The sequence below is a fragment of the Macaca fascicularis genome, chromosome 17 (genome assembly GCF_037993035.2).
Source record: "Macaca fascicularis isolate 582-1 chromosome 17, T2T-MFA8v1.1".
Classification (NCBI taxonomy): domain Eukaryota; kingdom Metazoa; phylum Chordata; class Mammalia; order Primates; family Cercopithecidae; genus Macaca; species Macaca fascicularis.
This window is the reverse complement of record NC_088391.1, coordinates 68,241,224-68,263,161: the sequence shown is the minus strand read 5'-3', so window position 1 is coordinate 68,263,161 and position 21,938 is coordinate 68,241,224. Positions and strand designations below refer to the sequence as shown.

The window sequence follows — 21,938 nt, the reverse complement described above, 5'->3', positions numbered from 1 at the left end:
AGTGTACGAGGAGCTCTTTGAGACCCTGTTTTCAGTTCCTTTGGGTATATACCCAGAAGTGGAATTGTTGGACCATATGGTAATTTTATTTTTAATCTTTTGAGGAACTGCCACACTATTTTCCACAGCAGCCAACCAGTTTACATTCCCACCAATAGTGTACAGATGTTCTAGTTTCTCCACATCCTTCTTAACACTTATGATCTGTTATTTTGGTAGTGGCATCCTAATGGGTGTGAGGTAGTATCTCATTATAGTTTTGATTTGAATTTCTCCAGTGATTAGTGATGTTCAGCATCTTTGCATATGCCTGTTGGCTATTTGGAGATCTTTAGAGAAATTCTATTCAAGTCCTTTCTCATTTTTGAATTGGATTGTCGATTTCTTTTTGTTCAAACTATATAGTTTGAATATTAATTCCTTATCAGATATATGATATGAAAGTGAAAAGCCATGTCTGTGGGTTATGTTTTTACTCTGTTGACTTTGTCTTTTCAAGCACAAAATTTTTTAAATTTTCATGAAGTCTAGTTGTCTATTGTTTTTTTCGTTGTTGTTGCCTGTTCCTTTGGTGTAATATCCAGGAAATTATTTCCCAATCTAGTGTTGTGAAGGGTTTACTGTATCTTTTCTTCTAAGGGTTTTTTTTTTTTTTTAATAGTTTTAGGTCTTACATTTAGGTCTTTGATTCATTTTGAGTTAATTTTTGTATATGCTGTTAAAGAAGTATCCAGATTCATTCTTTTACATGTGGATATCCAGTTTTCCCAGCAATGTTTATTGAAAAGATTATCCTTTCTCTATTGAATCATCTTGGCCCCTTTGTCAAAAATCATGTGACCGTATATGTGAAGGAAGGTTTCTCGGCTGTCTATTCTATCCCACTGGACTGTATGACGGTCTTTGTGCCACACCAAATATTGTTTTGATTACTGTAGATTTGTAGTAAGTTTTGAAGTCAGGAACTATGAGTACTTTGTTCTTCTTTTTCAAGCTTGTTTGGCTCTTTGAGGTCCCTACAGATTTTCTATGAATTTTAGGATAGGTTTTTCTGTTCTGTAAAAAACATCTTTGGAATTTTGATAGGGATTACAACGAATCTGTAGATTGCTTTGGGTAGTATGAACATCTTAAAAACATTAGTCTTCTAATCCATGAACATAAGATGTGTTTCTATTTATGTCATCTTTAATTTCTTTCAGCAGTGTTTTATAGTTCTCATTTCACCTCCTTGGTTAATTGCTAAGTGTATTCTTTTTGATGCTGTGGAATTGTTTCTGTAATTTCCTTTTCATATTGTTCATTGTTAGTGCCTAGAAATACAACTGATTTTTGTGTGTTGACTTTGTATCTTCCTACTTTGCTGAATTCATTTTCTCTATTGGTTTTTTTGAGTGGAATCTTTAGAGTTTTCTATGTATGAGATTGTATTATCTGTGAACACAGATAATTTTACTTCTTCCTTTCTACTCTGGATGACCTTTATTTCTTTTCCTGTCCAATTGCTCTGGCTAGAACTTCTAGTGCTGTTTAGGAGTGGTCAAAGTGGGCATCCTTGTCTTCTTCCTGATATTAGAAAGGAAAAACTTTCAGTCTCTCACCATTATGATGTTCACTGTGTGTTTTTCATGTGTGGTTTTTATGTTGAGATCATTTCCTTCTATTCCTAGTTTGTCAAGTGTTTTTATTATGAAAGGGCATTGAATTTTGTCAAATGCTTTTTCTACATCAATTGAGATGAGCGTGTATTTCTTTTCTTTCATTCTGTTAATGTGTTATATTACATGGATTGATTTTCGTTTGTTGCATTCTGGGAGTAAATCCCACTTGGTTATGGTGTATAATTATTTTAATATCCTGCTGAATTTATTTTGTTAGTATTTTGTTGAGGATTTTTACATCATTATTCATACGGGATATTGGTCTGTAGGGTTTTTTTTCTGCCGCCTCCTCCGCCCCCTTCTCTCCCGCTCTCCCTCCTCCCTTTCTTCTCTTTCTCCTTCTCCTTCTCCTTCTTCTTTCTTCTCCTTCTCCTCCTTCTTTTCCTCCTTCTCCTCCTCTTCCTGCTCCTTCTTCTTCTACTCCTTCTCCTTCTTCTTCTACTCCTTCTCCTTCTTTTCCTTCTTTCTTCTTCTTTTTCTTCATCTTTTGCCTGACATTGGTAATCCTGGCCTCAAAGAATGAATTAGTGTTCTCTCCTCTTCAATTTTTTGGAAAATTTTGAGAAGAATTGGTGTCATAAATACTATCTTAAAATTAGTGTCAATCTGGCATATTATGTATCATAGTTTTTACTGTGTAGTAAGTGATCTTCCAAATAGTTTGTAATGCTTGCTTTTAAAAGTGACACATTTCACAGGTGTCTAGCTACGTCTTTTAAACTGCTGCCAGGTATGTTCTTCCTTTTGTACCTTACGAAATCTGTATAACCTGGGGTTCAACAAGGCTGTCAAAAGTTTTAAGGACTGATTCGATGAACTACATTAAAGCTATGCCTTCTACAAAATATGTGGCTAAGAAGTTAGTTTCCCTGACCCCAAGTCAGTTTCTGGGAGTGTCTTTGTCAACGAATACCCCATATGGTTCACAATTGATATGAAAGAGACGAAGGAGAAAAAGAACAGGTAATTGGACTCTGTAAAAGGAGAGAATGGGAGGTGATGGCATGTAAAGAAGAGAGGGGGAAGGAGACGTGTGTGTGTGTATATATATATATGTGTGTGTATATATATGTATTTTATTTTTCCTTTCCAATGTGTGGATATTTTTATTTCCTTTTTGTTGTTGTTGTTATTTATGTTCTGGAATACATGTGCAGAACATGCAGGTTGGTTACATAGGTATGCAAATGCCATGGTGGTTTGCTGCACCCATCAACCTGTCATCTACATTGGGTATTTCTCCTAATGCTCTCCCTCCCCTAGCCCCCACCCCCCAACAGGTCCCAGTGTGTGATGTTCCCCTCCCTGAGTCCATGTGTTCTCATTGTTCAACTCCCACTTATAAGTGAGAACATGCAGTGTTTGGTTTCCTGTTCCTGGGTTAGTTTGCTGAGAATGATGGTTTCCAGCTTCATTCATGTCCCTGCAAAGGACATGAACTCCTCCTTTTTTTATGGCTGCATAGTATTCCATGGTGCATATGTGCCATATTTTCTTTATCCAGCCTATCATTGATGAGCATTTGGGTTGGTTTCAAGTCTTTGCTATTGTGAATAGTGCTGCAATAAACATACATGTGCATGTGTCTTTATAGTGGAATGATTAATAATCCTCTGGGTATATACCTAGTAATGGGACTGCTGGGTGAAATGGTATTTCTAGTTCTAGATCCTTGAGAAATTGCCACACTGTCCTCCACAATGGTTGAACTAATTTACACTCCCACTAACAGTGTAAAAGGTTTCCTATTTCTCTACATTCTCTCCAGCACCTGTTGTTTCCTGACTTTTTAATGATTGCCATTCCAACTGATGTGAGATGGTATCATTGTGGTTTTGATTTGCATTTCTCTGATGGCCAGTGATAATGAGCTTTTTTTCATGTTTGTTGGCTGCATAAATGTCATCTTTTGAGAAATGTCTGTTCATATCCTTCGCCCACTTTTTGATGGGGTGGTTTGTTTTCTTGTAAATTTGTTTGAGTTCTGCCGCATAAATAAACATCTTCTTTTGAGAAGTGTCTGTTCATATCCTTTGCCCACTTTATGATGGGGTTGTTTGCTTTTTTCTTGTAAATTTGTTTAAGTTCTTTGTAGATTCTGGATATTAGCCATTTGTCAGATGGATAGATTGCAAAAATTTTCTCTCATTCTGTAGTTGCCCGTTCACTCTTATGATAGTTTCTTTTGCTGTGCAGAAGCTCTTTAGTTTACTTAGATCTCATTTGCCATTGCTTTTGGTGTTTTAGTCATGAAGTCTTTGCCCATGCCTGTGTCCTGAATGATATTGCCTAGGTTTTCTTCCAGGGTTTTTCTAGTTTTAGGTCTTATGTTTAAATCTTTAATCCATCTTGAGTTAATTTTTATATAAGGTGTAAGGAAGGGGTCCAGTTTCAGTTTTCTGCATATGGCTAGCCAGTTTTCCCAACACCATATTAAATAGGGAATGGGAAAATATTACATGAAGCTGGCAAGCTTAGGCTTTCTTGCTGAAGGCTACCAACACCTGCCTTTACTTATCTGCTGGACAGCAACATTGTTTGATTGTTTTTAGCTAACCAACCCATCTTGGTCGCTTAATCCTAAAGCTTCTGGTGCTTCACTAACTGCAAAAAAAAACTTTTAAAACATTGTTTTTAAAATAGTGACTTTGATGATAGTTGAATCTGTGTGTATTTTCTGTAGAAATATACCAATTATGCCTATTGGGAGCTTAATCAGAGTCTTGTTTTTAATTATTCTGCTATTTATACCCTTTCTTTAAAATGAGCAATCGTGATCTAAAGAGGTGATTTCATTGCTTACTCATTTAACAATTTCAAAAATGTGGAAAATGAGTTATAGAAAAGAGTTTTAAGGAAAAATTATGAAGATCTCCGTTGTCTTTTTTTCCCCCCCTAGGATCTGTGGTTGTGGTTCCGGAGAATCTGGTTGTGCTGTGTGTGGATGTTGCAAGGCCTGTGCAAGAGAGTTAGATGGTCAAGAGGCAAGACAAAGAGGAATTCTTGATGCAGTGAAAGAAATGATACCTTTAGATCTTCTTTTAGGTAATTTTGATTGATTATACTATGCTACACTGAGTTGTCTTCAACTCATTAAGTCTGAGAGTTTAAACAATTTCTTTTAGGTATATGTTAAAAAATTAAGATAATAATTAATGTATGCAATACTGCTCTTATGGTAACTGACAATATGACATTGTTTAAGGGATGAGATTCTTTTTTTTTTTTTTTTTTTTTTTTGAGATGGAGTCTTGCTCTGTTGCCAAGTCTGGAGTACAGTGGCTCAATCTCAGCTCACTGCAACCTCTGCCTTCTAGGTTCAAGTGATTGTCCTGCCTCAGCCTCCCAAGTAGCTGGGAATACAGGTGCCCACTACCATGCCTAATTTTTGTATTTTTAATAGAGACAGGGTTTCACCATATTGGCCAGGCTGGTCTTGAACTCCTGACCTCAGGTGATCTGCCCGCCTCTGCCTCCCAAAGTGCTGGGATTACAGGTGTGGGCCACCATGCCTATCCAGAATGAGATTCTTTTTCCCTTTTTGGCTAAGAATTCTTAAAGTAAAAATATTGTGTGTTTTAGACAATGTTTTTGCTATCTTTTCTTTCTTGAATTTTAAGTAGTTCTGTTATAGTTATTATATAACATGTATGTTGTTATTATTTTTTTTGGCCAATCCTCTAGCTGTCCCAGTGCCCGGGGTTAACATTGAAGAGCACCTTCAGTTACGACAAGAAGAAAAACGGCAACGTGTAATCAGAAGGCACAGATTAGAGGAAGGAAGAGGTAAGATGTAGCTACAGAGAAAAAGTACATGAAAATCCACTTTCCTACCCTATCCTGAAACCACTGAAAAGTTCACACAATAAACTAATTTTGGGTAAGAAATCATCAAAATTAAAATTAGTAATATTCTGATAACTCATGAATATAATGTGAAAATATTCAAGGTATTCATAATTGTTCTAATAACATATGTTGAAGGTATTTATAATTGTGCTAGTAGCATACGTTTAATTCAGCAGAGTATTTATGGTGTAAGTCACCATATTAAGATTTGTGCCATCTGCCAAGTATCAGTAACTATTAGAAATGGCTACTTTTTAAAAATAGATATTCTCACAACTTGTCCTTCACCCAGACTTTGGACTCATCTATTTGACTGTGGAACAAAATTCAGTTTAGTCTTTTCACTTCTGTTTTCTTTTTTTTTTTTTTTTTTGAGATGGAGTCTCGCTCTGTCGCCCAGGCTGGAGTGCAGTGGCCGGATCTCAGCTCACTGCAAGCTTTGTCTCCCAGGTTTACGCCATTCTCCTGCCTCAGCCTCCCGAGTAGCTGGGACTACAGGCGCCCGCCACCTCGCCTGGCTAATTTTTTTGTATTTTTTAGTAGAGATGGGGTTTCACCGTGTTAGCCAGGATGGTCTCGATCTCCTGACCTCATGATTCGCCCGTCTCGGCCTCCCCTGTTTTCTTATTCTTTTATGCTCCTTATCATTTGGGCATAGTCCTACTATGCTTCACTCCAGATCAGTGCAATGCTTTCGTGTGTCTTTTTTTGGAAAAAGCTCGTTCTAGTTATGTACAGGAAGGGTAAGATGGCAGGTCTGCAGGTTTTATTTACAAAGATAGGTCTATTGTTTATCTTTTCCTCATTGTTTATGATAATTTCTTAGCTTAAAAATACATTTAACTGGCCAGGCATGGTGGTTCACGCCTGTAATCCCAGTGCTTTGGGAGGCTGAGTTGGGCGGATCACGAGATCAAGAGATGGAGACCATCCTGGCCAACATGGTGAAACCCCATCTCTACTAAAAGTACAAAAAAATTAGCTGGGCATGGTGGTGTGCACCTGTAGTCCCAGCTACTCAGGAGGCTGAGGCAGGAGAATCACTTGAACCCGGGAGGTGGAGGTTGCAGTGAGCTGTGATCACACCACTGCACTCCAGCCTGGTGACAGAGTGAGACTCCATCTCAAAATAAAACAAACAAAAAAATTTTTAACTGTGGTTATAATTGGTGTTTGAATACGCAGAGATAAATATATGTATTACTAAAGATTTCCTTGCTCAGTAAATTTTTTTTTTGTACGATTAAGACAAATTGTTATGGAGGTCTATGATTTTATTCTTCCACTAGGCAAAATTTTGATTAGAAATGTTTACTGATACTGCATATTTTAAATGCTTATTAGATACGGCATGATATTTGATGTGTGAAATAAACCTTTTACCCATTTAACCATCATTATACATTTTTTTCTAGCTATTGTTTTTGTTAATATATGGAATAAGTAGTAAAATGTATGACACACATGGTGAATTCTAGTTTTATTAAACTTAGATTGTAAAACATACTTGGCATATGAAGAGTGTTCTTCATAGCATCTGATAAGTGAAGTTGATTGAAAAGGTGAAAATTTACTATTGTTTGGCTTTGCTTGCATCATGTTCTTTAAAGGATATTTTAATGAGATTAATATAGATACTGTCAGTATTTACGTTATATAAGTATGTGGGAAAATTGCATGTTAAATGTTTCCTACAAAACAGGATAGAATTAAGTTTCTGACATGTGGTAATTAATACTTTTTTATGTTGATATAATTTTTTAAGATTAGTTATCATTATATCTATTCACTACCTGTTTTTTCTTTCTTTAGAAATATTAGGTTGAGCAACATGAATGGACCTACAAAATGCAGCTGTCTTTTACGTTTAAACTACAGTATAGCACATCCTTACACTTAATTATTCACAGTTAATTACTTGCCAAATGCTGTTTATCTTGTTACTCTTTTTCTCTTCCCTCCTAAAAAAGCTATTCTTCTCTAGGTATAGTGTTTTTGTGCATATAGGAAATCAAGGAACATTGAATTGTGCATTGGTAACTTGACATAACTTGGTGATTGTGGAATATTTTTTTGCCATTTATTTTTAAATTTGACATAAACCTGTGAAACATAATTGTAAACACTAACCCTTTAAAGTTAAAAAAAATCTTCAACTAGTTAAATATTTAAAGAAATTATGTTGTTGTATCAGAATTTCCAAAGATAGATTGAGGTGCTAGGTACTTAGTGTATATTTTGTGACAAATAGGTTTCATCTGCAGTCCTAAATATGTAGAACATCTGTAGAAACACTTTATTCAGATTATTGGTGCACATAAATTTTGTCTTGTCCTTATTTTTTGGTAGAACTCTTTCTTACACAGATCACCCTCCTTCATGTTTGTTAAAACAATATGTAGTGAATATCTTTTCTTGATGAGTGGAATCTTCAGTGTGAACCTCAATTATGGCAGTCCTTGCTTTCCATGGTACTGAGATTAACAGAAATTTGTGCACATTGGAACCATGTCCTCCCCTTTCACAGTCAACACAGTTACCTAGAATCATGCAAAAGGAGGACAGAGTTCCCATATGCCTGTGTTTCAGTTAACACAGCACTATGCAAAGTGATGCCTGCTTGTATGTTTTGTTTGTTTGTTTATTTATTTATTTTGACATGGAGTCTTGCTATGTTGCCCAGCCTAGAGTACAGCAGCACAGTCTTGGCTCACTGCAACCTCCCCTTCCCAGGTTCAAGCAATTCTCCTACCTCAGCCTTCTGAGTAGCTGGGACTACAGGTGCCCACCACCATGCTCAGCTAATTTTTGTATTTTTAGTAGAGGCGAGGTTTCACCATGTTGGCCAGGCTGGTTTCGAACTCCTGACCTCAAATGATCCACCTACCTCAGCTTCCCAAAGTGCTGGGATTATAGGTGTGAACCACTGCGCCCAGCCTATTTTATTTTAAACAAATATTTTTGCATTTGGACAAGAATTCTAACTGTGTATTCATTTTTTAAAAAATCAAACTTCAGAGTCATTCAGTGACTTTGAAAATCCTTATACTGTATTAAGTAATTAAAAAACTATTGTGATATGACACTTTTATGATTTTATATTATTCTTAGGACTCCATTAAGCAATTTTATTTAAAAACACATTTTTATAAGAAAACAAAATTAGATGAATATGATATACCCACACTCCCATAGGGATAAAACAAGAAAGATAAATACCAAAATATTAACAATGCTTTTTCCTGACAGATGAGTTTATAGATGATTTTTTATTTTCTTCTTTACAATTTGTTTCCTAAATATTCTCCAAAAAGCATATTAGTGTGTAAATAGAGTAAAAGTTACGTTTTATAACTAAAGCCATTTAAAAAAAAATACTGATTAGGTTTAAGGCATCTATAGTTTGCTTACCTTTGCTTTTTAAGAAATATTTTTATTTTAATTGGATAGAGGAATCTCTTTCAGGTGCTGTGCTTTTCATTACTTTTGGGCCATGGTTCTCAAGTTGTTCTCAAAGGGACCAGCATCACTTGGGCACTTGTTACGAGTACTCAGGCCCCACTCCAGATCTCTACTGAAACAAAAACTGGAGGAGTACAGCCAGTAAACTGTGCTTTAATAGTGTTCCAGGTGATTCTGATGGTCCCAAAGTGTGAGACTTAGTACGCTAAGTCAGTTGTTTGCACTTTGCGGTTTTATCCATTGACCTTCTGTATCAGAAACACCTGGGCCTAATGAATCAGAATTTATGGGTCAAGGGCCTTGGAAACAGATTTGAGTCACTTGCACAGTGTTCTAAGGCTCTTCTCTGGCACTGTGCTAGAAAAGATGGTATTGGCTTTGCTCCCATAAGGAATAGAAACGTCAAATAAAATTTTAGTTTTCCAATTGCCATACATACATGTCTTTTATTTCTTTGGCCTGTTGATACTTTTTAGAAACTAATAATTTAGTAGTATGTTAGTAATTATACTTGCTAGTAATTGGCTTTTACCTGTGTTAACATTTCAGAATTTAAGAATTAGATTATGTTAGATTATTTTACTTGACTTTTCTGTCTTATTTACCAAGTCTGATCTAAATTTTTCATAGTTGATCAGAACTTTGGGCTCTAGTTCTTTTTTTTTTTTGAGTCAGTGTCTCACTCTGTTGCCCAGACCGGGGTGCACTGGTACGATCTCGGCTTATTGCAACCTCTGCCTCCCAGTTTCAAGCAATTCTCCTGCCTCAGCCTCCCAAGTAGCTGGGATTATAGGCATGCACCACCACACCTGGCTAATTTTTGCGTTTTTAGTAGAGAAGGGGTTTCACCATGTTGGCCAGGCTGGTATCAAACTCCTGACCTCAGGTGATCGGCCTGCCTTAGCCTCCCAAAGTGCTGGGAGTACAGGTGTGAACCCCTGAACTCAGCGTGGGCTCTAGTTCTTGTACTAAAGCCTTGCTCAGACAGCCTCAGGCCTGTTGACATAATTTAGTTACTGTTTTATCACACCAGGTCTCCTATAATGGAATGAGCTATTGAAACCCAAAAAAGCAATGTTATTACTGCTTTTTCATAAATTTTGAACTTTGTCTTTAATTTTAAATCTTTGTTACTAATATTCTAGTTAATTTTTTTCTTCAGTTTATCTTTTTAGGTATTAATAGTATTCATTTATAGATTTTAGTTCAATGGTTTGTGATAATTTTTTAGATTATATTGGGTTGGTTAATGTATTAATTTAACTGTGTAAGTGAAGTGCTTATTCAGTGAAATTCTTAAGTAGGGCTCTTGAAGTCATCAGAAGAACTAATGGATGATTATATTAATGATTTAATCTTTATATTCCTTATCAGCACTCTGTTTCATAAGGAAAATTAAACTCCAATAATGTTAGCTTTTTCTTCTTTCTTCTAAGTATCCAAGTTTCATAATTATGAGCTGTGGATGGGCTAAACCCATGTCCTGGCTTAACTGGGAGAGTCCCATTTTATAGGTGTCCAGGCATATTTCTTAATAGTGCCCTTTTTTACTCTCAGTAGAGTCTCATTTGGGTAGTAAGTTATATGGTTAGCCTCACTATAGAGTATGGTGGTTGAGAGCATCTGTTCTGCAGTTATTAGACTTGGGATCAAATCCTGGCTTCTTAAGTTTTGCCACCTATATATGACCTTGGAATTTTAGTCACCCTGAACATCAGTTTTCTTACCTTCAAAATGGGGATAAATTTACCTACCTACCTAAGGATGTTCATGAGGATTAAGGGATACGGGTAAAAGTGCCTAGCATATAATAATCCCTAAATAAATGCTTCCTGGTGATTGTGGTGGTGGTGGGAGACTATTTAGTAGTCTATACTTTTCTTTGAGCTTGATTCTCTTTCAGCTCTGGCCTTGACTTAATTACTTTTCTTACAACATTGGCATGCTAATCACAAAACTTTGATTATTACTGGGAAAAATCCACAACAGCTTTTCTAGAATAAAACATTCAATTTTCATAGGAAAAAAATTAGTTACAAATTAGAAAAAAAATTATTTTTTAATTTTTGTTATTTTTTTTATTATACTTTAAGTTCTAGGGTACATGTGTACAATGTGCAGGTTTGTTACGTATGTATACATGTGCCATGTTGGTGTGCTGCACCCATTAACTCGTCATTTACATTAGGTATATCTCCTAATGCTATCCCTCTCCCTCCCTCCACCCCACGACAGGCTCTGGTGTGTGATGTTCCCCTTCCCATGTCCAGGTGTACTCATTGTTCAGTTCCCACTTATGAGTGAGAACATGCAGTGTTTGGTTTTTTGTCCTTGCAATAGGTTGCTGAGAATGATGGTTTCCATCTTCATCCATGTCCCTACAAAGGACATGAACTCATCCTTTTTTATGGCTGCTGCGTAGTATTCCATGGTGTATATGTGCCACATTTTCTTAATCCAGTTCTCATTGATGGACATTTGGGTTGGTTCCAAGTCTTTGCTATTGTGAATAGTGCCGCAATAAGCATACGTGTGCATATGTCTTTATAGCAGCATGATTTTTAATCCTTTCGGTATATTCCCAGTAATGGGATGGCTAGGTCAAATGGTATTTTTAGTTCTAGATGCTTGAGAAACCACCACACTGTCTTCCACAATGGTTGAACTAGTTTACACTCCCACCAACAGTGGAAAAGTGTTCCTATTTCTCCACATCCTCTCCAGCACCTGTTGTTTCCTGACTTTTTAGTGATCGCTATTCTACCTGGTATGAAATGGTATCTCATTGTGGTTTTGATTTGCATTTCTCTGGTGGCCAGTGATGATGAGCATTTTTTCATGTGTCTGTTGGCTGCATAAATGTCTTCTTTTGAGAAGTGTCTGTTCATATCCCTTGCCCACTTTTTGATGGGGTTATTTTTTTCTTGTAAATTTGTTTGAGTTCTTTGTAGATTCTGGATATTAGCCCTTTGTCAGATGAGTAGATTGTAAAAATTTTCTCCCATTCTGTAGGTTGCCTGTTCACTCTGATGGTAGTTTCTTTTGCTGTGCAGAAGCTCTTTAGTTTAATTAGATCCCATTTGTCTATTTTGGCTTTTGTTGCCATTGCTTTTGGTGTTTTAAACATGAAGTCTTTGCCCATGCCTATGTCCTGAATGGTATTGCCTAGGTTTTCTTCCAGGGTTTTCATCGTTTTAGGTCTAACATTTAAGTCTTTAATCCATCTTGAATTAATTTTTGTGTAAGGTGTAAGGAAGGGATCCAGTTTCAGCTTTCTACGTATGCTAGCGAGTTTTCCTAGCACCATTTATTAAGTAGGGAATCCTTTCCCCATTTCTTGTTTTTGTCAGGTTTGTCAAAGATCAGATGGTTGTAGATGTGTGGTATTATTTCTGAGGACTCTGTTCTGTTCCATTGGTCTATATCTCTGTTTTGGTACCAGTACCATGCTGTTTTGGTTACTGTAGCCTTCTAGTATAGTTGGAAGTCAGGTAGATGCCTCTAGCTTTGTTCTTTTGGCTTAGGATTGTCTTGGCAATGCAGGCTCTTTTTTGGTTCCATATGAACTTTAAAGTAGTTTTTTCCAATTCTGTGAAGAAAGTCATTGGTAGCTTGATGGGGATGGCATTGAACCTATAAATTACCTTGGGCGGTATGGCCATTTTCATGATGTTGATTCTTCCTATCCATGAGCATGGAATGTTCTTCCATTTGTTTGTGTCCTCTTTTATTTCACTGAGCAGTGGTTTGTAGTTCTCCTTGAAAAGGTCCTTCACATCCCTTGAGAGTTGGATTCCTAGGTATTTTATTCTCTTTGAAGCAATTGTGAATGGAAGTTCACTCATGATTTGGCTCTCTGTTTGTCTGTCATTGGTGAATAAGAATGCTTGTGATTTTTGCACATTAATTTTGTTTCCTGAGACTTTGCTGAAGTTGCTTATCAGCTTAAGGAGATTTTGGGCTGAGACGATGGGGTTTTCTAAATATACAATCATGTCATCTGCAAACAGGGACAATTTGACTTCCTCTTTTCCTAATTGAATACCCTTTATTTCTTTCTCCTGCCTGATTGCCCTAGCCAGAACTTCCAACACTGTGTTGAATAGGAGTGGTGAGAGTGGGCATCCCTGTCTTGTGCCAGTTTTCAAAGGTAATGATTCCAGTTTTTGCCCGTTCAGTATGATATTGGCCGTGGGTTTGTCATAAATAGCTTTTATTATTTTGATATACGTCCTATCAATACCAAATTTATTGAGAGTTTTTAGCATGAAGGGCTGTTGAATTTTGTCAAAGGCCTTTTCTGCATCTATTGAGATAATCATGTGGTTTTTGTCTTTGGTTCTGTTTATATGCTGGATTACATTTATTGATTTGTGTATGTTGAACCAGCCTTGCATCCCAGGGATGAAGCCCACTTGATCATGGTGGATAAGCTCTTTGATGTGCTGCTGGATTCAGTTTGCCAGTATTTTATTGAGGATTTTTGCATTGATGTTCATCAGGGATATTGGTCTAAAATTCTCTTTTTTTGTTATGTCTCTGCCAGGCTTTGGTATCAGGATGATGCTGGCCTCATGAAATGAGTTAGGGAGGATTTCCTCTTTTTCTATTGATTGGAATAGTTTCAGAAGGAATGGTACCAACTCCTCCTTGTACCTCTGGTAGAATTTGGCTGTGAATCCACCTGGTCCTGGACGGTTTTTGGTTGGTAGGCTATTATTGCCTCAATTTCGGAGTCTGTTATTGGTCTATTCAGGGATTCAACTTCTTCCTGGTTTAGTCTTGGGAGGGTGTATGTGTCCAGGAATTTACCCATTTCTTCTAGATTTTCTGGTTTATTTGCGTAGAGATGTTTATGGTATTTTCTGATGGTAGCTTGTATTTCTGTGGGATCCGTGGAGATATCCCTTTATGTTTTTTTGTTGCTTCTATTTGATTCTTCTCTCTTTTCTTCTTTATTAGTGTTGCTAGCGGTCTGTCAATTTTGTTGATCTTTTCAAAAAAACCAGCTCCTGGATTCATTGATTTTTTTGAAGAGTTTTTTGTGTCTCTATCTCCTTCAGTTCTGCTCTGATCTTAGTTATTTCTTGCCTTCTGCTAGCTTTTGAATGTGTTTGCTCTTGCTTCTCTAGTTCTTTTAATTGTGATGTTAGGGTGTCAATTTTAGATCTTTCCTGCTTTCTCTTGTGGGCATTTAGTGCTATAAATTTCCGTCTACACACTGCTTTAAATGTGTCCTAGAGATTCTGGTATGTTGCGTCTTTGTTCTCATTGGTTTCAAAGAACATCTTTATTTCTGCCTTCATTTCGTTATGTACCAAGTAGTCATTCAGGAGCAGGTGGTTTCGTTTCCATGTAGTTGAGCGGTTTTGAGTGAGTTTCTTAGTCCTGAGTTCTAGTTTGATTGCGCTGTGGTCTGAGAGACAGTTTGTTATAATTTCTGTTCTTGTACATTTGCTGAGGAGTGCTTTACTTCCAACTATGTGGTCAACTTTGGAATAAGTGCGATGTGGTGCTGAGAAGAATGTATATTCTGTTGATTTGGAGTGGAGAGTTCTGTAGATGTCTATTAGGTCTACTTGGTGCAGAGCTGAGTTCAATTCCTGGATATCCTTGTTAACTTTCTGTCTCACTGATCTGTTTAATGTTGACAGTGGGGTGTTAAAGTCTCCATTATTATAGTGTGAGAGTCTAAATCTCTTCATAGGTCTCGAAGGACTTGCTTTATGAATCTGGGTGCTCCTGTATTGGGTGCCTATATATTTAGGATAGTTAGCTCTTCTTGTTGAATTGATCCCTTTGCCATTATGTAGTGGCCTTCTTTGTCCTTTTGATCTTTGTTGGTTGAAAGTCTGTTTTATCAGAGCTTAGGATTGCAACCCCTGCCTTTTTTTGTTTTCCATTTGCTTGGTCCGTCCCTTTATTGTGAGCCTTTGTGTGTCTCTGCACATGAGATGGGTCTCCTGAATACAGCACACTTATGAGTCTTCTTTATCCAATTTGCCAGTCTGTGTCTTTTAATTGGAGCATTTAGCCCATTTACATATAAGGTTAATATTGTTATGTGTGAATTTGATCCTGTCATTATGATGTTAGTTGGTTATATAGCTCGTTGATGCAGTTTCTTCCTAGCATCAATGGTCTTTACAGTTTGGCATGTTTTTGCAGTGGCTGGTACCAGTTGTTTCTTTCCATGTTTAGTGCTCCCTTCAGGAGCTCTTATAGGGCAGGCCTGGTGGTGACAAAAATCTCTCAGCATTTGCTTGTCTGTAATGGATTTTATTTCTCCTTCACTTATGAACCTTAGTTTGGCTAGATATAAAATTCTGGGTTGAAAATTCTTTTCTTTAAGAATTTTGAATATTAGCTCCCACTCTCTTCTGACTTGTAGAGTTTCTGCCGGGAGATCTGCTGTTAGTCTCATGGGCTTCCCTTTGTCAGTAACATGACCTTTCTCTTTGGCTACCCTTAACATTTTTTCCTTCATTTCCACTTTGGTGAATCTGACAATGATGTGTCTTGGAGTTGCTCTTCTTGAGGAGTATCTTTGTGGCGTTCTCTGTATTTCCTGAATTTGAATGTTGACCTACCTTGCTAGGTTGGGGAAGTTCTCCTGGATAATATCCTGCAGAGTGTTTTCCAACTTGGTTCCATTCTCCTCGTCACTTTCAGGTACACCAGTCAGACGTAGATTTGTTCTTTTCACATAGTCCCATATTTCTTGGAGGCTTTGTTCGTTTCTTTTTACTCTTTTTTTCCTAAACTTCTCTTCTGGCTTCATTTCATTCAATTGATCTTCAATCACTGATACCCTTTCTTCCACTTGATCGAATCAGCTACTGAAGCTTGTGCATTCATATTGTAGTTCTTGTGCCATGGTTTTCAGCTCCATCAGGTCATTTAAGGACTTCTCTATACTGGGTATTCTAGTTAGCCATTCATCTAATCTTTTTTCAAGGTTTTTTGCTTCTCTGCGATGGGTTTGAACTTCCTCCTTTAGCTAAGAGAAGTTTGATCGTCTGAAGCCTTCTCTCAACTTGTCAAAGTCATTCTCCATCCAGCTTTGTTCCTTTGCTGGCAAGGAGCTGTGTTCCTTTGGAGGGGGTGAGGCGCTCTGATTTTTAGAATTTTCTGCTTTTCTGCTCTGCTTTTTCCCCATCTTTGTGGTTTTATCTACCTCTGGTCTTTGATGATGATGTCATACAGATGGGGTTTTCGTGTGGATGTCCTTTCTGTTTGTTAGTTTTCCTTCTAATACTCAGGACCCTCAGCTGCAGGTCTGTTGGAGTTTGCTGGAGGTCAACTCCAGACCCTATTTGCCTGGGTATTAGCAGCAGAGGCTGCAGAACACCGAATATTGCTGAACAGCAAATGTTACTGCCTGATCGTTCCTCTAGAAGCTTCGTCTCAGATGGGTACCTGGCCTTGTGAGTTGTCAGTCTGCCCCTACTTGGGGGTGCCTCCTAGTTAGGCTACTCTGGGGCCAGGGACCCACTTGAGGAGGTTGTCTGTCCATTCTCAGATCTCAGACTCCGTGCTGGGAGAACCACTGTTCTCTTCAAAGTTGTCAAACAGGGACATTTAAGTCTGCAGAGGTTTCTGCTGCCTTTTGTTCAGCTATGCCCTGTCCCCAGAGGTGGAGTGTACAGAGGCAGGCAGGCCTCCTTGAGCTGCCATGGGCTCCCCGCAATTCGAGCTTCCAGGCTGCTTTGTTTACCTACTTAAGCCTCAGCAGTGGCGGGTGCCCCTCCCCAGCCTCCCTGCCGCCTTGCAGTTAGATCTCAGACTGCAGTGCTAGCAATGAGGGAGGCCCCATGGGCCTGTGACCCTCCGAGCCAGGCATGGGATATAGTCTCTTGGTGTGCAGTTTGCTGAGACCGTTGCAAAAGCACAGTATTAGGGTAGGAGTGATCCGATTTTCCAGGTGCCCTCTGTCACCGCTTCCCTTGGCTAGGAAAGGGAATTCCCTGACCCCTTGCACTTCCTGGGTGAGGCAGTGCCTTGTCCTGCTTCATCTCACGCTCGGTGGGCTGCACCCACTGTTCTGCCTCCACTGTCTGACAAGCCCCAGTGAGATGAGCCCGGTACCTCAGTTGGAAATGCAAAAATCACCCCTCTTCTGCGTCACTGGAGCTGGGAGCTGTAGACTGGAGCTGTTCCTATTCGGCCATCTTGGAACTGCCCCCCTAGAAACAAATTTATTAAAGCCTCTTATTTCAAAGTGATTGAGTTGATGTTGCTATTAATTTTTGTTTGTTTGTTTGTTTTGTTTTGTTTTGAGACGGAGTCTTGCTTTATTCTCCAGGCTGGAGTGCAGTGGCGCGATCTCGGTTCACTACAACCCCCGCCTCCCAGGTTCACGCTATTCTCCTTCCTCAGCCTGGCGAGTAGCTGGGACTACAGGTGCCCTCCACCACGCCCCGCTGATTTTTTGTATTTTTAGTAGAGATGGAGTTTCACCGTGTTAGCCAGGATGGTCTCAATCTCCTGACCTTGTGATCCGCCCGCCTCCGCCTCGCAAAGTGCTGCTTTACTGGCCTGAGCTACCGCACCCGGCATGTTGCTATTACTTTTTAAGCCCTTAAAAACATTATGGTTTTCTTGATTTGACACATCGAATCCAAAATTAGCTGATATTCCAGTAACACATAAAAGTCTCTTTTTAAATTAAAATATTATATGAGGCACTTAAAGAATATAAGTAAGAAAAAGTAGATCAGTATAACCCTTTATACAAAAAGAACCATTAGGAGAATTTTAGTGTAATTTCTTACACTTTTTTACTTATTTTATATAATTTCATACTGCGATAGATATTGATGTCCTGTTTATATTCCCTTTAATATTATATCATAAAATTTTTTTTGTGTTTTATTGCAAATACCATATTAAAGTAATACAGGAATTTAGGTCAAGGTTTTGCATAAATCTATTCCTTAATTCAATTATTGTTTCTATTTCATTGTCATCTTCTAATCAAGTTTTACTTATTTCTGGTTATATCATTGACTGAATTTTATCTTATATTTTTGCTTAGTGTTATAATAGATATATTTTTATATTTTGCTAGTATTTTACCCCCACCTTCCCATTTCCATCCCCCCAAAAAGTAAATGTTAATAGTCTAATATCTTACTCTATTAAAATATAATCGTGTATAGAGACTTATACATATGTGAAAGTGTAGACATACATTTATTTACAGAAGTATTATTATGTATACATTTGGAGCATCTTTTTCTCATTTTACAATACAAGAAGAACACACGCTAGGTCAGTAAGTGTGGATCTACCACATTCTATGCAATAACGACCTAATATCATAATATGGCTATACCATAATTTATGTGACCATTATTTATTGATGGGCATTCAGGTTATTGTAGATTTTTGTGGGTTTTACTGTAATAAATATTCTTAAACTGAGAGCTACATATTAGTGTTTATATAGCAGAGCTTTCCAGAAATAGAATGTATGGGGCAGAGAGTATAACTGTCTTAAATTTTAACAGATAATTCACATTGTTTTAAAAATGTTACAGGAATTTATACTCCCTAGACTAATGTATAAGAGAGTAGTGTTTTCGTCTAGCATCACCTGTATTAGTTATTCTTTTATTTATTATTATTATTATTTTTTGTAGAGCAGAGTCTTGATACGTTGCCCAGCCTGGCCTCAAACAACTGGGCCCAAGTGATCCTCGCGCCTCAGTCTCCTGAGTAGCTAGGACTGTACAGGCGTCTGCAACCACACCTGGGTTTAGTTACTCTTTTTAATTCTTGGAAAACAATGGTGAACAATGTTATCTCATTGTTAATTTAACACAAAGTCATATTCTGTGTAAAATTATTTCATAAATCTCATTTTAAACGCTGCATATTATTCCATTGAGTAGATGTATTAGAGTTTTTAATTAATTACTTTAATTTGGGTATTTTTTAATGCTTGCTATAATGAATAAAGTTGTAGTAAACACCTTTGAGGTGAAATCCTTTAAAAATATTTTAGAGTTTTCTTTAGGATAGATTCCTAGTGTGCAGATACTAGGTCAAAGGATAATTTTGAAGATCCTGAAATGTATTACCGAGAGCTTTCTGAAAGGCTTGTACTATTTAACACCACCACTTATTCCATGCTTTCTGCCTGTGTGCCTACAGATGAACTCTGAATTACCCATTGTCTACACATGAGCGTAGCTTCTATTCTAAACCTGGTTATCTCATACCCCTATTTTATTCACTCCTCTCTCGATGAAAGAAATAAATCACTGAGTTCTATTTATTCAGCCTTAATTCTTTAATAGCTTTTTAATACCTACTTTTCAGAATTTTACTGTTTCCTTAGCCGAGGCTGCTTCTCTTCTTTGCCTAAATGACAGCAAGAAGCCTTTTAACTGGCCTTACCTCCAGTCTTACCATCTTCTAAGCCATTAGCCACCTTCTTTCCAGAATATTCATTCTGCAATACAGATCAGATCAGTAGCACTTCTCTGTTTAAAACCAAAAGGCTATTCATACTCCTTAGGATGAAGGGTACACTTTTATCTCTACAGCCTCATCTCTCTCTATTCTCATTTCTTTTCCCTATCCCCTCTTTTTTTCCCCCTATCTCTGAACCTTTATGCTGCTTGCTACCTCCTTTATTTGACCTCATCTTATGTGGTGGTTTCTTTTATCTCTATACTGTCTGCCTTCCGACCTTCAAGTTTTGTTGGCTCCTCCTCCAGTTTGTGTGCCAGTTTAGTCATAGCACACTGTCATAATTTCTTGTTAAGTTGTGTGTAAACCCTCCCTCCCCTCATTAGAATGTGAGCTTCTTGAAGCAGAGATTGTATCTTGTTTATCAAGGGTTCCCAGAACTTCACATGGTACCTGTTAGTACCATGATTTGTAGTATGTCTTTGTTGACTAATTGAAAGCAGTTTAGGGACTTATCATCTCTAGAATGAAGTTTTATGGTATAAAAAGTTTTTAATTATCTGCTTTTTTGGATGCCTCTCCAAACAAATTTCCCAAGACTTTTGCTCCTTCACATATACTCTGTGAAAGTCAGCTACGTGTGTTTTTAATGACTATACAATACTGTTTAACATCTTTACGCTTTTATAAAATCCTAATTTATATCCTATTCCTTTTAACTGGAATGCCCTCCCTTCCTTGCCTTTTCTCTTGTTAAACTTTTTGTCATTCTTTGAAACCTCGCTGATTGTCCTGAGTTTAATTAACATCTTTTCATCCTTCAGGACATAGTATGTATAGATTTCTTTTATAGCATTTATTGTAGTATTTCATAGCTTGTGTTTTTATTTCTGTTTTTTTTCTCCTAGTGGACTGAGTTCCAATGAGACCTGTATCTTTGTCATTATATTCATTTCACCTAGTGTCTGCTAAATAAAAGATTATCAGGAAATTTGGTGAATAAATTAGTGACTCAGCTATATTTGAAGAAACATTATTTTAGCCTATGGGATACAATATTATTTTAGAGCCCGATTGCTTTAATTTTTAGACATGATTGCCCCTGGGCCTTTTTGATTTATAAATCAGAAGATTCTAAAAAGATTGAATTTAGCAAGACACTAAATGAGTGTGGGTGTAATGTATTTTCATGAGGAGAAACAATATTGTAGACAGACCATAGAAATCAGAAAATGGTAATATAACTTAATATTATTACCTTAATATCTATAAATTTTTTATATAGTTAAAAAATACTTTTTATAGTAATTTATATGTCTGCTTTGTAACAGTTGAGAAATAATGCATGTTAAGAAAATAAGGCATTTTGTTCATATTTGCAATATCAATTTTATTACATTTTTAGAAATGGAACTCAGTTTGCATAACCTTAGCTTGAAAATAATTGGTACTGCATTACTGGGAAATAACTTACTCTTCTGTTAACATTAAATTAGCATGTTTCTATCTGTAGTAGTCATAGAATATGTTATTCATGGTTTTTCATACAATTTGAGGTATTTGCATTCTTGTTTATATCTGGAAACATAATTGAAATATGGTTCCTTTACCCACTTATACATTTAATTTAGGGTACTTTGGTATTGAATTTGACATTTATGAAATTTTATTAGAGGGCAATAGGCTTAATTTGTCCCATCATTAGAAAAATTAATTAAACTGAAGATTAGTAGGGAATCATGAAAAAACTTGTTTTAATTAAAAATGTTCATTGCTTATATAGTGTCATAATTCCTGTTTCAGTTAATGGAAACCTGTCAAATTTAGAGTGTTTTCAAATTTGAAGACATTTTTGATGTTGTTAAAACTCAAGGAAACTTAGTTCTGCTGTATAAGAATAAAACTAAAATTTTAAGTTATAACTTAAGTTTATTTTTCTTTTCAAGGTAAATGTTAATGGGAAAAGTGATTTATTTTATTTTATTAAAATAAGTTTGGCTATAGATTTTTTCCTTAAATACCATATAAGTGAAAAGAACTATAACCTGTGTGGGTATGTATTTGTATATGTATATATATGTACCTAGTGGCATTTTAGAAGAAATGATTTAATGAAAAATGTTTCCAAAATGTTATTTGGGTTAGGTGCTCCCTTTACCATCAATATGAAGCCCAGGCTCCTTCCTTTCTGTCTCTCTCTTGTTCTCTCTCTGTGTGTGTGTGTGTGTGTGTGTGTGTGTGTGTGTGTGTACATATATCTGTATGCAGAATATAGACATTTTTGTTTTGTTTTTGATCATCTGGTTTTCTTAACCTCTATGATGTGTAGTAAACTTGGTAACATTTTTATTTTGGTTTTGTAGCAAGATTAATACAAATATTAAACCTGGAAGACCTTGTTAAAATGTAATGGTTAATTTAAAAATTAGTTTTTTATGTTTCAGTGGGAAACATATTTGTCTTCAGTGAACACATGGCTTACTGACTCTGAATATATATGATATTAAAAAGTATTTGTAAGATAATTTGATTGATTTAAATTGAACT

The 21,938-nt window shown here is 36.8% G+C and overlaps 1 protein-coding gene across 34 annotated transcripts in view; it reads left to right on the top strand.

Annotated features, from left to right (window-relative positions):
- The window catches only part of MYCBP2 (MYC binding protein 2), a 286,627-nt gene that overhangs the window by 81,732 nt on the left and 182,957 nt on the right, over positions 1-21,938 (top strand). For all 34 annotated transcript variants that reach the window (XM_074021188.1, XM_045377006.2, XM_074021199.1 and 31 more), the window contains exons 16-17: positions 4,561-4,706; positions 5,346-5,447. In XM_074021188.1, the coding sequence (XP_073877289.1) occupies positions 4,561-4,706; positions 5,346-5,447 (248 nt within the window). The remainder of the gene's footprint in view (positions 1-4,560; positions 4,707-5,345; positions 5,448-21,938) is intronic.